This window comes from Rattus norvegicus, chromosome 20, assembly GCF_036323735.1.
Source record: "Rattus norvegicus strain BN/NHsdMcwi chromosome 20, GRCr8, whole genome shotgun sequence".
NCBI lineage: Eukaryota > Metazoa > Chordata > Mammalia > Rodentia > Muridae > Rattus > Rattus norvegicus.
In genome coordinates this window covers 3,427,820-3,442,015 of record NC_086038.1, presented here as the reverse complement: position 1 = coordinate 3,442,015, position 14,196 = coordinate 3,427,820, and the positions used below count along the sequence as shown (strand labels likewise).

At 48.7% G+C, this 14,196-nt stretch overlaps 3 protein-coding genes and 2 pseudogenes across 22 annotated transcripts in view; all 5 read left to right on the top strand.

The window, feature by feature from the left end:
* Positions 1-5,834, top strand: part of RT1-CE4 (RT1 class I, locus CE4) — a 73,055-nt gene extending 67,221 nt beyond the window's left edge. The window contains exon 7 of the mRNA XM_039098960.2: positions 3,261-5,834. Coding sequence (XP_038954888.1) covers positions 3,261-3,265 — 5 coding nt within the window. The 3' untranslated portion in view covers positions 3,266-5,834. The remainder of the gene's footprint in view (positions 1-3,260) is intronic.
* Positions 1-14,196, top strand: part of RT1-CE5 (RT1 class I, locus CE5) — a 76,251-nt gene that overhangs the window by 42,115 nt on the left and 19,940 nt on the right. For 6 of the 20 annotated variants that reach the window (XM_063279116.1, XM_039098665.2, XM_063279114.1 and 3 more), the window contains exons 1-6: positions 124-263; positions 467-736; positions 913-1,188; positions 2,160-2,435; positions 2,563-2,682; positions 2,860-2,892. The exons of 5 other annotated variants lie outside the window; for them this stretch is intronic. In XM_063279116.1, coding sequence (XP_063135186.1) covers positions 191-263; positions 467-736; positions 913-1,188; positions 2,160-2,435; positions 2,563-2,682; positions 2,860-2,892 — 1,048 coding nt within the window. In that variant the 5' untranslated portion in view covers positions 124-190. Of the gene's footprint in view, positions 1-123; positions 264-466; positions 737-912; positions 1,189-2,159; positions 2,436-2,562; positions 2,683-2,805; positions 2,893-3,179; positions 3,206-3,260; positions 5,225-14,196 lie in introns of those variants that run through there. 9 more of the 20 variants (XR_010060674.1, XR_010060672.1, XR_010060673.1 and 6 more) reach the window with 4 other exon arrangements.
* Positions 191-3,138, top strand: RT1-CE7 (RT1 class I, locus CE7). Its single transcript, NM_001008845.2, has 7 exons — positions 191-263; positions 467-736; positions 913-1,188; positions 2,160-2,435; positions 2,563-2,682; positions 2,860-2,892; positions 3,084-3,138. Exons 1-7 carry the CDS (start codon positions 191-193, stop codon positions 3,101-3,103), a joined length of 1,068 nt encoding a protein of 355 aa, NP_001008845.1. The 3' UTR covers positions 3,104-3,138.
* Positions 7,217-8,416, top strand: Cdk2ap1-ps4 (Cdk2ap1-ps4 pseudogene; annotated as a pseudogene).
* Positions 13,385-13,700, top strand: LOC224733l-6 (LOC224733l-6 pseudogene; annotated as a pseudogene).

Genomic DNA, 14,196 nt, shown 5'->3' with positions numbered 1-14,196 from the left:
ATTCCCCAACTCCCCAGTTTCACTTCTGCTTTTAACCTGTGTCAGGTCCTTCTGCCCGGATACTTATGACCCGCTGGCAAGTCTCACTCCCATTGGGTGCCATGAATCCTGTGAACCAATCAGCGTCTCTCGAGGCACTGGTTGTGAAGTCCAAGCAGTCCGACGGACTTAGCCAGGTCTGGGATCTCAGATGGGGTCAAGGGCACCTCACACTCTGCTTCTGCTGCTGGCGGCCGCCCTGGCCCGGACCCAGCCCCGCGCGGGTGAGTGCGGGGTCCGGAGGGAAACGGCCTCTGCGGGGCGAGGCGCGGGCGGCACCGCGGAAGCCGGGTCACCGCGTCGCACACCAGACCCCCGCCCCTTCTCCACCCGCGTCCCGAACCCGGCGCCCTGCTCCCCGCCCGGCCCGCGCACCCGCCCAGGATCCTGGGAGGAGGTCGGGGTCTCACCGCGCCCCCCCCCCCAGGCTCGCACTCGCTGCGGTATTTCACCACGGCGCTGTCCCGGCCCGGCCTCGGGGAGCCCCGGTTCATCTCTGTCGGCTACGTGGACGACACGGAGTTCGTGCGCTTCGACAGCGACGCGGAGAATCCGAGATACGAGCCGCGGGCGCCGTGGATGGAGCGGGAGGGGCTGGAGTATTGGGAGCAGCAGACACGGAGAGCCAAGGGCAACCAGCAGACTTTCCAAGTGAACCTGAGGACCGCGCTCCACTACTACAACCAGAGCGAGGACCGTGAGTGACCCCGGATCGGAGGTCACGACCCCTCCGCGTCCCCACACTGCCAGGGACTTCCGGGTCCCAAGTCCGAGGTTCTTAGCAGAACCGACCCAGGCCGGTTTCCCTTTCAATTTGGAGGAATCCGCGGGTGGAGCCGGGGCGGGGCCGGGTCTGACCGCGGGGTCCCGCAGGCTCTCACACCATCCAGAGGATGTATGGCTGTGACGTGGGGTCGGACGGGAGCCTCCTCCGCGGGTATGAGCAGTCCGCCTACGATGGCCGCGATTATATCGCCCTGAACGAAGACCTGAAGACCTGGACAGCAGCAGACGTGGCTGCGCAGATCACCCGGAACAAGTGGGATCAGGCTGGTGTTGCAGAGAGACGCAGGGCCTACCTGGAGGGCACATGCATGAAGTGGCTCCGCAGATACCTGGAGCATGGGAAGGAGACGCTGCTGCGCTCAGGTGCGGGGGGCCGCGGGCTTCTCCTCCTCTGCCCTCGGGTTGGGACTCAGTCCTGGGTAAGAAGGAACCCTCAGCTGGGTGATGCCCCTGTCTCAGAGGGGAGACAGTGTCCCTGGGTCTCCTGATCCCTCATCACAGTGACTGCACTGCCTCTCCCAGGGCCCAGCCTTCTCCCTGGAGAGTTCTGAGTCTCTCCCAGGAGGGAAGGAGAGAATTTCCCCACTTAACAGCAGGGGCTCCCTGCTGTCAGCCATGGCCTCTCCCAGGCCAGGTTCTCTGCCCACACCCACTCTCAGAGGACACTGACTCCTGTCCTGCTGAGTGTGTCAGCCCTTGCACCTCAGGACCAGAGTCTCCTTTTCCTCATAGGAGACATGGGCTCCAGTACACTAGGCTGGTTCCCCCAGTTTCTAGAAATTTCCAAAGAAGACATTCTCACAGATCCCTCCCTGATGTGGGGTTTGCCTCTCTTCCACACCCCATTTCTCTCTCTTCCTACAGTGGAGAATGGTCCCATGAGCCCTTATGGGGTACCCTGGAGGAACATAAATTGTGGGATTTCTTATTCTTTTTTTCTCGCTTTTTCTAATTTCTTACTTTCTTTTTTTTCTTTCCTTATTTTGGAAGGCATTATTTTGCTTCTAGTCAGAGTTTGTCTGCAAACACACATTAAATCAATTATTTTCCATTCCCTCTTCTGTTCTATGACTACCCATCTCATGCTATAGAACATCACATAAGGACGGCCATGTTGACCCACTGGCTCATGTGGATTCCCTCTTAGCTTCTGAGTCTCTCAGGAAAGTGTGCAGTTCTGTGCTGAGGGGACCAGCTCTCTCTGCAGCTCACTACTGAGATGACAGTTGAAGTGTCAGACACACACAGTTCAGTGTCGTCATTGATTTAACTGTGTCCTGTGTAGATTTCAGTTTGTCTTGTTCACTGTGTGATTTCTTAAATCTTCCACACAGATCCCCCAAAGGCACATGTGACCCTTCACCCCAGACCTGAAGGTGATGTCACCCTGAGGTGCTGGGCCCTGGGCTTCTACCCTGCTGACATCACCCTGACCTGGCAGTTGAATGGGGAGGACCTGACCCAGGACATGGAGCTTGTGGAGACCAGGCCTGCAGGGGATGGAACCTTCCAGAAGTGGGCATCTGTGGTGGTGCCTCCTGGGAAGGAGCAGAATTACACATGCCGTGTGGAGCATGAGGGGCTGCCTGAGCCCCTCACCTTGAGATGGGGTAAGGAGGATGTGGGTGCAGAGCTGGGGTCAGGAAAAGCTGGAGCCTTCTGCAGACCCTGAGCTGGTCAGGGCTGAGAGCTGGGGTCATGACCCCCACCTTCATTTCCTGTTCCTGTCCTTCCCAGAGGCTCCTCCATCCACTGACTCCAACATGGAAACCAATGTCATTTATGTTGTCATTGGAGCCATCTCTGCTGTGGCCATCATTGGAGCTGTGTTGGCTGTTGTGAGGAAGAAAAACACAGGTAGGAAAGGGCAGGGTCTGTTTCCCCTCAGCTTCCTTTAGTAGAGTGCACTGCTCATTAATGGCAAACATGGCCACACCCCACATTGCTGCTGTCTCCAACTGGGTCCCCTGTCAATTTTAGAAATTTCCTCCTGTCAAGACCTTCCTTGAACTCTCACAGCTTTTCTTCTCACAGGAGGAACAGGAGGAGACTACACCCCTGCTCCAGGTTAGTGTGGGGGGCAGGATTGTCCCAAGGTGATTAGAGTCAAGCTGGAGATGGTGGGGAGTTCTGGCAACACATAATAGCTTCTATAGAGCAATCTTCTGGGGTCTGAGTTGTACTTGAAATGAGTGTGTGCGTGTTTGTGCGCGTGCGCCCCCCCCCCTATGTGTGTGTTTTGTTTTATCATGGGTAAGGCCAGCCCCAACAGCTGTGATTTGTCTCTCCCAGATTGTAAAGATGACATTCTGAGTCTGAATGGGGAGGGGCAATGTGGACATGATTGGGTTTCATGGACTCCCAGAATCCTCTGGGAGTGGAGGGTTGTTTGGCTGTCATCGTCACAGTGATGATTTGTGACTCTCATTCTCTAGCATGAAGACAGCTGTCTGGAGTGGACTGAGTGACAGACGATGTGTTCAGGTCTCTGCTGTGACATCCAGAGTCCTCTGTTCTCTTTACACACCAGTGTCTGATGTTCCCTCTGATTTTGTGGGTTTGCTGTGAAGAACTGTGGAGCCCAGCCTGCCCCTGCATTTCAGGGCCCTGTCTGCACTGCCCTGTGTTCTCTTCCACGGCCAACCTTCCTGCTCTGAAGTGGAAACTCAGGGTTCTCAGGAAAGTCGTTTGGATGGTGTTTTGCTGTGGCAAACAGGAGGAATGTTTCCTTACAGTGGACACAGGTGTGAAAGACTGAGATTGACTGGGGAAGGAATGTTTCCCTCAGACAGACACAGGAGAGAGGATGTTCTGCTAAAGCAAGCACATGAAAGGACACGCGATGAAGGAGACTTTGCTCACAACATGCATGTATTGGTCCGCCTTACATTGTGCACTCGAGCTGTATTTGTCACGGCTCCATAGTGAGAAATGCACCAATTAACTTCTGGTGGTGTGCTGCAGTCTGTTGCTGCTTCCAAGGACTGTGGCTGACTGGATGCATGTGCTGAGCTAGACTCGTTCTGAGTCAAGGCACATGGAGGACACGCGATGTTCAGAGGGTATAAATAGGGCTCCACAGAGTGACTGAAACAGAGGTTGTCTTGCTGCTACAGCTCGCCATGGAACGCTTATGAGGCTTTCCTGATCTCTGCTTCCCTGACAGAGGCCCAGCTGAGAACCTCTCCTGGGGTTCCTGTTGGTCCCTCCAGCTGACTCCTGCCAGGCCTGGCTCTCTCTGCTTGGTGATGCCACTATTGCTCACCTGACTCTACCAAACTGGCCTGCTGGTGTACACGAGGTGTTTGCAAGTGGGTAGAGCTGCTGCCGACCTGTGAACTGAACTGATTGCCACACAATACACATGTGGTCGGAAAGCTGCCCTGGGCTCTCCCTGTAGCCAGGGTTCTCAAGTGTCTGGTGAGGTCTGTCTGCTCATCTCTCAGGAGCACCTCCACAGCTGAGATAAGACCTAACAGAGAGGCTTCTCCCCTGTAACTTGGGTACCGATTCCTGAACCTGGACTGTCTTACCTTTTCCGTCTTGTGTTCTGGAGTTAACTCCCTGAAGTCTCTTAATCTCCACCCCCAGCTCTGTGCACCTGGGTCCTGCAGCTGATGCACCTGTGGTTGCTCTGCCTTTGGATGGCTCTGTATGGCAGGAGAGCAAAGTCCCCCTCAGAGGCCTGTGACCATTTAAATCATCTCATATTCATGGCACTAAAGACACGGGAGGCAGAAGCTGAGGTAACAACCTGACAGCTCAGCAAGGAAACTTTATTTTCTTAACTACATACAGGATATCTATTTACCAGCCTGATGCTACAACTAAACTCCAGCCCTTCAGAAATCTGTCTGTGTCACTCTATCAGTCTAGTCTGTCTTTCTCTTGAGCTCCTGCAAACCCAGGAGGGCTCCTGAGCTCTCTTTCCTGGATTTATATTTTACCTGTGTCCTGCCAGCTGCTTCTCTGTCATTCCTGCAAGTCCTAAGAGAAAATCCTATTCCATAAAGGCTCTTCAAAGCATTTAGTTGCTCCCTTACCCCCTAACCTGCTGAACCATTTCACTGTCATGGGAGTTGGGGTTGGGGGCTGTCCAGGGCAAGCCACTAGAGGCCCCACCATTTCACTTTATGGTTGAAGGTAGCACAAGGCCATCTGCCGACCTTGCCTCAGGTCATAGAACAAGGACCACAGGACCACTCCTAAGCACCTTGCCTTAAAATAAGCAGGGTCTTTCCCTTCTTTCGAGTTCTTATCTGTGGGGAATTCAGAGGCACCCAAACCACACCAGGACACATATCCTGGATCTGCCAAATGTGGTATCTACTGAGGATTTTATATTTTGCTAACCATTAGGTTTCTATGTACAATAATAAAATATTCTGTGACATGGGCCTGTCAGTGGTTAGGAGCTGAATATTTCTTGTCTGGGCTTTTCTGGCTGCCAGGGGAAGGCAGTGGCTGATCAGGCTCTCTCCTTTGGTTGATCTGGGTCAGTGGCCATGGTTTGCAGAGGACGTCTCTGCTCAACTCTGAGCTTTATGATTTTCGATGCAATCTACAGCTTTTTGTGTCCTGCGGGATTAAAAGCAAATCAGCACCCCCAACACCATACATTTGCTGACTTCCATTCTGATGTTAACACATCCTGATAGTATATAGGGTGATTTAATTTCACAGTTTTTCCTTGATCCAGTGTCTCTCAGCAGCTGTTGGTCTCTTGTTAATATTCAGAAAATGCAAAGTTAATGGAGTACACTGTATTCTACCCCTGGGGCCTTTATTCTTTCTTTTTGTTTTATAGCTGTGTTCTTTAAGGTGTGATTGCGTCTTTTCTACTGTTTGCCCTGCAGAATTGTGTGGTGTAGCTGTAATGTGCTTTGTAACAAGAGAAGAATTACTGCATCTTACTGGAGAAGTATGCAGGGGCCATGGCGGTCCCAGTTTGTACACCTATTCCCACAAGGGCCATTCCTTTCAGTAAATGCGTAATTACAAAACCAGCATTTTCAGATCTCAAACTATTTGCCCATTGGAAGCCTGAGTATGTGTCAGTGGTGTGGTGCAAATCTTAGGTTCCCAAATTCTGCAAACTGAAACACATCCATCTGCCAGATTTCATTTTTTATTTACTTTTGTTGGTGCTCTTAGAGTTACTTCTAGTGTGTAATGGAGTTTGATTGTACAAAAAACAAATAGGGGGCTGGAGGGACGGCTCAGTGGTTAGAGCACCGACCGCTCTTCCAGAGTTCCTGAGTTCAAATCCCAGCAACCACATGGTGGCTCACAACCATCTGTGATGGGCTCCGATGCCCTCTTCTGGTGTGTCTGAAGACAGCAGCAGTGTACCCACATACATATAAATAAATAAATACACAAATAAAAAAAACAAATAGGACATTTCTTTATAAATTCCTTGACTGGTTGCTAGGTCATGGAATTTTTTTCTTTAAACCTTAACTTTTAGCGTAGTGGTTTTCAGGAACATCTGAGGCTCCTAATACATTCCTTATGAATAATTGGTCAGTTCCTTCATTCCCTGTGCTAATGGCCCTGACAATACTGTGAGAGACTAAATGTGGGTGATAAGTCATGGACAGTCGCTATTTCTGATTGCCTGGTGCAGTGGCAAAATAACATGAATTCTGAATTATCCAGGGTAAATTCAGCAGTTGCTGTGTGCAGAACAACTCTTTCTGCATATTGAGACTCTGTCACTATATTGAGATTCTGGAAAATGTGATAATACCATAAAGATTGCATACAACTCTGACTTTTGAACTGAAGCCCATGAGCTTTTAATTACAAATCCTTTTGTTTTTACTGACTTATAAGCAGCCATTACCAGCTTTTTCATTCAAACAGGAACGTAGGGTCTTCAATACATGGGACAATCCAATTAGTTCATTTTGTAAAGTGAAGTGGCTTTCTTTTAGGATCTGTGTTAATTGCTCCCAAATAGTTGTTACAAACTCTTTTCCAGTCCTCATCGATTACCCTTAATGACGTAATCTCACGTTAGTATATGGCTCTATAATTTTTCATGGGTCTATTCCTACAATTGACACAATCATACTTTTATAATTAAATCAGAAACTTTGTGATATAAGGCTTTAATTTCTTTACTTTCAGTGTGTGCTAAGAAGCTTCATTCTAAAATGCTACTTCCCTTTGTCTAATGAGCCCCGCGGGAGAACGGGTTAAAGACAAAAGAACAGGGGTGGGGGCGGGGACCTCAGCCCCATGAACTGTGGCAAGTTGCAGGTGGCAGGTCAGTGCTTGGCAAGGCCACTCGAGGAGCCACCCTTCGACGCCCGCCGCCTCCTCCTTATTCGGGCTGGGCCCAGCACTGTCTGGGCTCAAAGTTTGCGGCCTCCAGTAAGCCACACCCTTTGTCTGGGTGTTGAACTGCGGCGGCGATAGGGTGGGGACGGCCATCATTGCCCTGAGGGACAGAATGGGCGACAACAGAAAGTGTGCGGGCTCCGTACAGGCGCTTGGACAGGTGCGGTGATGTGGGGCTGCCGGGTCCAGGCCTCCGCCTCATCGCCGCCGCCGCGCTCGCCCCCTGGCCAGGCTCTGCCTGGCGCCCGCCGGGAGGTCGGCCAAGCGGAACCTGACTGCGCACCTGGCAGCCCCTGCCCTGAACCCCGAAGTGTCTGTTCACCATCTACTCGCATGGCGACCTCCTCCCAAAATCGCCAGCTGCTGAGTGACTATGGGCCTCCATCGCTAGGATACACCCAGGGAACTAGAAATAGCCAGGGGCCTCAGAGTAAATGTGCAGAGCTGCTGGCCACCACTGCAGAGTCTGGGAAAGAGATCAGATCCAGGTCTGCAGGGAGCAAGAGCTCCATGGAGAGGCTAAAAGGAGGCATCATTCATGCCCAAGCCTGGTTCCGGAGTGCTTGGCTGAAATGGAACCTAAGGTCAGGTCCTAGCCCCTGGCCACTCTGAAGGTCCATCTCGCTACCCCGTGGACAGGAGAGGCTTTGTCCAAAATGGCAGTATTTTTCCAAGACGGTCATTAAGCTCTGAACGGACACTCAGAAGATTGGAAGACATTTCGCAGTAACTGAAGGTGTGCATTTTAAGTAGTTAGGAAGGACCCAGCTCTTTTTTCTTTTCAAGCATTTGAAAGATGTCTGTGAAGCCACTTCACAGCAAGCTATTGTTTGTCCCCAAATACCAGTGTCCCCTTTAACCTTCCTTTGGACACATTTTCCACTTGCATCGCCCCAGTTGACTTCCTTTCCATGAGTTCACCTGCCTCTGAGGAGTTGAGTGCAAACCACCAGGCCTTTGCTCAGTAGCTGGCCGGCCTGTGTGCAGTGTAGACCCTGCTTCCTGGAGCTTCTCTGCTTAAGCGTTGGCATGACTGAGTGCTTTGAAGTCCATCTTTAAAATGCACAGGTGATAAAGACAGAAGAAAGAGCCATCTACCCAACCTACCAAGCACCCGGTAGATCTCAGTTCCGTGGTTACTATGAGGCAAACACAACATCTTGAGGAAAACGACTGAAACGCTGTATCTTTGTATTTATTACTTGGTATAACAAAGCTTAGTTTCATTAAAAAAAAAAAAAAACACAAGACAAAAGAACCAAATACAGTTCACTTTGAGGACTATGCTACCCACATGTACGTCTTGTAGTCTCTTCTCTTTTCTTTCTTTTCTTTTTTAAAAAGATTTATTTGTTTATATATGTGAGCATACTACCATGCTCTTTAGACACACCAGAAGGGCAACGGATACCATCACAGATGGTTGTGAGCCACCACGTGGTTGCTGGGGATTGAGCTCAGGACCTCTGGAAGATCAAGTGGTGGTGCTCTTAACCACTGAGCCATCTCCCCAGCCTCTGTACCCTCTGAGGTTGAATGTTTTGTTGACTTATGTTAAAATGTAGATAATGAATACAATCTCTCTTCCCCCCCCCCCCTCTCTCTCTCTCAGCAATCTGGAACTTCTTGTGTCTGTAGGACCTGTCCAGTCCTGATTACATTTATACCACTTCTATTTGATAACAACTTAGGGCTGTGTGTGTCCTATTTTATGACCTGGTGGGTCAGATAACATCCAACCCATTCTGGCAGCCCAGGTCACATGGTAACTTGGTGGCCCATTGTCAAACGTTCAGGTCGCACCAAGGCCAAGAGCTGCCTCTCACAGGGGGAATAGTTGTGTGCAGATAATGGTGGAGCCTTGCTCCAAAATCCCAAAGTTCTCTTCTGTGATTCCCTCACAGAGGCCTGCCAAATCCTCAAAACAACATCTTTCTCTGTCATTGACACTTCAAGTACCATCAGACTGCTGGAGGATATGGTCCAAGATGTTGGAGCAGCCTGAACCACAGCCGGGACCTGTTGAAGAGTCTTCACCTGTTCCAGGACCCACAGGAAGTTAGCAGCTCTCTGATTCAGAAGGCTTATGGGCCAGAGTAACAGATCCAAGTGAGGGATGTGCTGTCTGCAGAATCCAAAGACACAAACTAAGCCCTGTGCTCCTTTCTTGGTGGTAGGAGGGGCCAGGTCAGGAACCTTTCCTTCTTCTTGGATGGAATGTCTGTGCCTGCCCCAAACCACTGGATTCCTGAATTTCCCTGAATTAGAAGGATTTGAATGATTGGTAGGATTTATTTCCCACCCTCTGCAGCATACATATATTACCAGAATCCAAAGTTGTTCTGACCACATCTCCCTTTAACTCTCCTGTCTGTCCAGTGCAGAGCAAGACAGACTCACTGTGGAGAGTGACACTTGACTACTGATGTTGGCAGAGATTCCTGAAATTCCTAAGAATGTGATACTGTTTTTTATTTATTATTTTTCTTTCAGAGGGAACTCTAAAGGCCTCCATTTAGCCTTTCCAACCATGATAGCCCTCACTCCACAGGTCAGGGAACCAATGTGAGAATTCTGCCAACCTCTTTGTACATCTGTCCCAATTCTACATTCTGGGACTGGAAAAATAACTACAGGATGAATTCAGGAACCCACTGGACATAGTGTGATTCAGATTTCAGCCAAAACCTCATTAATACCTGGCCCTCCACAACACCTTTATCTAAATGAAAAACCATAATGTTTCCTGGGATCTCCTGGGATCAGCATTAATTTGGGCCAATATGCAATAGAGCCTGGTAAGTCTGATTATTTCTTTCCCTCAGTGTATGGTTACCCTGGTGAAAACCTGTAGGTCCCACTAGGAAAGCACTGGAGAAAGGCTAGCAGTATACATTTTAGACGTTCTATAAGGTACTTACTCAGGGTCACCTGGACACTTGTTCATTCAAGGGTTCTGCATCTGCAAACTGACTCAAGGTTAGAAACTGATTCCTGGGCAGAGATGTTCTTTTGCCACGAGTATGTAGCCTTTCTCTCATTTGTTGACAGTGTTTCCACTTACCTGGTCAAACACAAATTCAGTAGACGTCTCTGGTGATTTGATTAAGAATATTTCCTGAGCCTTGGTTGTGCATACCCAGAGGCAGGCAGATCTGTGAGTTCGAGACCAGCCTTGGGTACAGAGTGAGTCCCAGGGCTCCAGGGCTACAGTGAGAGCCATGTAACTGGTCTTGGTTTCTTTGTTCTTTTTCCCGAGCCTTCATCCTCCTGGCTTCACCCCCTATGGCTAGAGAGGAAAGAAGGAGACTATTTCTTCCATCATCCAGCCCAGCCCCTTCTAAAGTTTCTCCCAACTCCTCCCTCAATTCCCAACACTGCACTTAAACAGTCCCTTCTCCCAGTTTTCCCAATGACAGCAGCTCCAGAGTGTGACAACTGTTCTAGCCTCTCTGCTCAGTCAGCTCCTCCTGGCCCTACTGTCTCCCTGTAGCTTCTGCACCAACTGCTTCTCCTCTCACTCTGCTCCCCCAATCCTTTCTCACACTCAGCTGACTTTTTTTGGGGGGTTCTTTTTTTTTGGAGCTGGGGACCGAACCCACGGCCTTGCGCTTCCTAGGCAATCGCTCTACCACTGAGCTAAATCTCCAACCCCTCAGCTGCCCTTCTAATGAACTATCTTGTTGCTTGAAATCCAAGAGGCAACAACACTTAATGTCATGGTGTCAAGCAGTTCTAACAGCTAAGAATTCTAAAGGGCCAGTTGACCAGCAACTGGGAACCTTTTACAGGGCCAGGTGTGCAAGATAAAGCACACTATAGAAACAGTCTAAAAAAATAAGTAAAATGTATTCAACATTCACTCCCATAAGTCCCCAGATTTGAATTCTTAGTCATCGGGGAGTGGAGGTACTTGAAGGCAATTAGGGGATGTGGCCTTGGCAGAGGAAACGTCACTTGGATGGAAATTGTGGCTCCAAAAGTCCAAGACAGTTGCAGAACCTCTCTCTCTTCCTGCTGGCTGTGGATCCAGGTGTGGAGGATCTCAACACAACTATGTGAGGCTGACCAATCCACGCTCGTCCTTAACTAAGAATAGCAAGGCGGAGCAAAACAAACCCAATGCTCAGGGCTCGTCCCCGACTGTCTGTGGGGTCACATTTATACTCCTTCACCACAGGTCCTTTCACGTGTCTGCCACAGCAGAACATCCTTTCCCCTGTGTCTGCTGCAGGAAAACCTTCTTTCAGATGTCTGTTTAGCAGAACATTCTTCATGCGTGTGCTTTAGCGAGAGATGCTTTCACCTGTGTCTTCCTCAGGCAAACGCTCTTTCACGTGTGCCCTCCAGCAAACTATCCTGTGATCTGACTGACTTTCCTAATAAACTAGAAGTCTCCACGTCAGGACTATAAAGGAATGACAGGGTAAAGGGGTGGACGGTTGACTCTGCGTTTAGACTCAGGAGCATCAACTAATGGTCTCAAATACTTTACGGTGGTCTGGATTTTTGTGTACTGAGAGAAGTTTTAGTATATATTTTGCTACAACATACCATGTCCATGCCTCAAGTCTTGTCTAAGGTATTGTACATATGCAACTCACTGTAAAACATATTGTAACTTTCCAGTGCTTGTATCTATTGCAAACAGTTCAAGAAAATTAAAAACTGCAAGTGGGTAGTCAATCAATCTTATGGACAGGTTAGGAACAAGTTTTGTTAATTACAGAAATAAGTTTTCTTTAGCCTCTTGTAGATGTTTCCAAAGTCAAACATCACGTAGATGGCTGGAAACAAGCAACATTTGCCTATTCTGATACACTGTACATAGATAGGGGGTCTTTGAATCTCAGGCATCTACAGGATAATGGGTTCAGAGTGTTTTATGAACACAAGGTTTTCTGTAACAGTGAGGCACGAATGTGGGTGCACCACATTCTAATTCAGAGATGATGGAGGGCATCGAAGAACCGCCATATGGAGTTCTTGGGGGACATTTATCCTTCTCATAATCAGTGGATGGGGTGGAAGACTGGATAACTACAGTCTCACAGTAACCTTAAGTTGTTTAAGATTTAAGAAAATGATTTAGCTCTAGGAAGATATTTTCAGGTGCATAACATCAAATTCCAGTGGAAAGGGAATTAGACAAAGAACTTTGGACTCAGGACAGATAGGACTTTGGATTCATAGGACAGATAATAATTTCTCAGTGATTGGCAGATACAAAGGAACCAGATGCTATGAGTGTAATTCTTATATTTTAATATTAATAATTAACTAAAAATTTTAATTATAAAATTAATTCCTCTTAATCAATTAAATAATAAAATAAATAAATAATAATAATTCTTAATGAAGAATTAAGAATTGTTAACCCTTTATAATTATGTTGTTATCCTTGTTCTCACTGTATATAGTTGATGGCAGAGAAAGATATGCCTTTTATAGGACTAACGGGGGCAATGCTGAGGTAATGTTGTTGTGCCCTGTGTGAGGAAGCCTCTCTGTCCTACCCTGCCTACCTAAAGCACCTTCTGAAGGATGAGATACAAAGCCTATGTCCTATAGCCAAGGAGAGCAGAAGGCAGGATTGTGGTCAGAGGGAGGAACTCTGGGAAGAGAGAAGCATGGGGGATTCTCCACCCAGACTCAGAGGGGTCGGGATGTGTGAATCTGAGGAGAGGTGAGCAGCCACATGGCAGAACTTAGGATGGTGTAAATGGGATAACTGAGTTAGGAGAAGCTGGGACAGGCCCAGCACGAAGCCTAGGCATCCATAAATAAATGTAAGTCTGCTGTCATTATGCAGAGCAAGGACGGGCAGCCAGGAATGCCCCACAGAAGCAGCAGGAGCTGGAGCAGGAGCAAGAGCAAGAGACAAAGAGCAAGCGATTCCTTCCATGTCTTCACTGAGGCCTCCAGCAGAAGGTGTGGCCAGATTAGAAACGGGGAGGGACTCCACTCAAATAATCAGGATTACAGGTGTCTCTTCCTCCGTCAAAGGAAAGGATCAAAAACTGATCTTCCCACTTCACCTTAAGCAAAACCACCTCACAGATGTTGCCCTCCATTTTGGAGTTTTAGTTAACACCCATGTAGCTGACATCAAACAATTAACATCATAGTCCAGGTCAGAGTTCTGCAACTACTCTGGGGCTTTGCAGCTCCTCTGAGCACTCAGGGCTCTGCCTCCTGCCTCCCCTCTTACAGGGCGTTTTCTTCCCACGGCTGGAAAAGCATGTAAAGTTCTTCTGGATGTAAGTGTGATGAGAGCAGGGCAGCATGAGACCTGAGACCCTGGAGAAGCACAGACAGCAAGGAAGCCCTGGGCAGCTCAGCCAGCCTGGGTCCCCTTTACCCTCAACTCCAAGGGCTCGGACTCAGTCCTTTGTTGCTTCCACCAGGTGGCGCCATTGGACAAGAACGGGACGCTTCTCTACCATCTGCAACAGGTGAGACCTGGAGGGTCAGCTGTGGGAGGGAAGATGGGGAAAGGGGACACCTTTCCCTGCAGGAACGCTCTGAGTGTTTGGATGTCCTGATCTCTTATAAATAAGTATCCAACCGTCTGAGTGGAATTTACCTTGTTCATGGGGAATTAAAACTGACATCTGCTCAATTACAAAGAGCAGCACACACTGTGTCTTCTTCCTGGAATGAGGTCATGTTGCTCTGTGCATAGTAGGTCCATACAATGAAAGATTTTTTTGTATATTTAATGTTATCCTGTTCTGTAAATTGTCAATTCTATACACTCTATTTCAACCATCTCACACTTCCTGTTACAGACCTCTCTTCATTGGCTGGTGGTCCACTGTTGTCTGAACAGCACTGTGCCCTCCGCCCCTGGCCTCACACTCTCGATGTGTAGAAGAAAGACAGGCAGGATGATTAAAATCATATTTTTATATTTATTTTCATGACCTGTGCTCTTTGTGCATATAAACATGTAGGTGCACAGCCACTGATCCCTTGGAACTGAAGTCACAGACGGTGGAAGCCACCGTGTGCTGAGGGAAC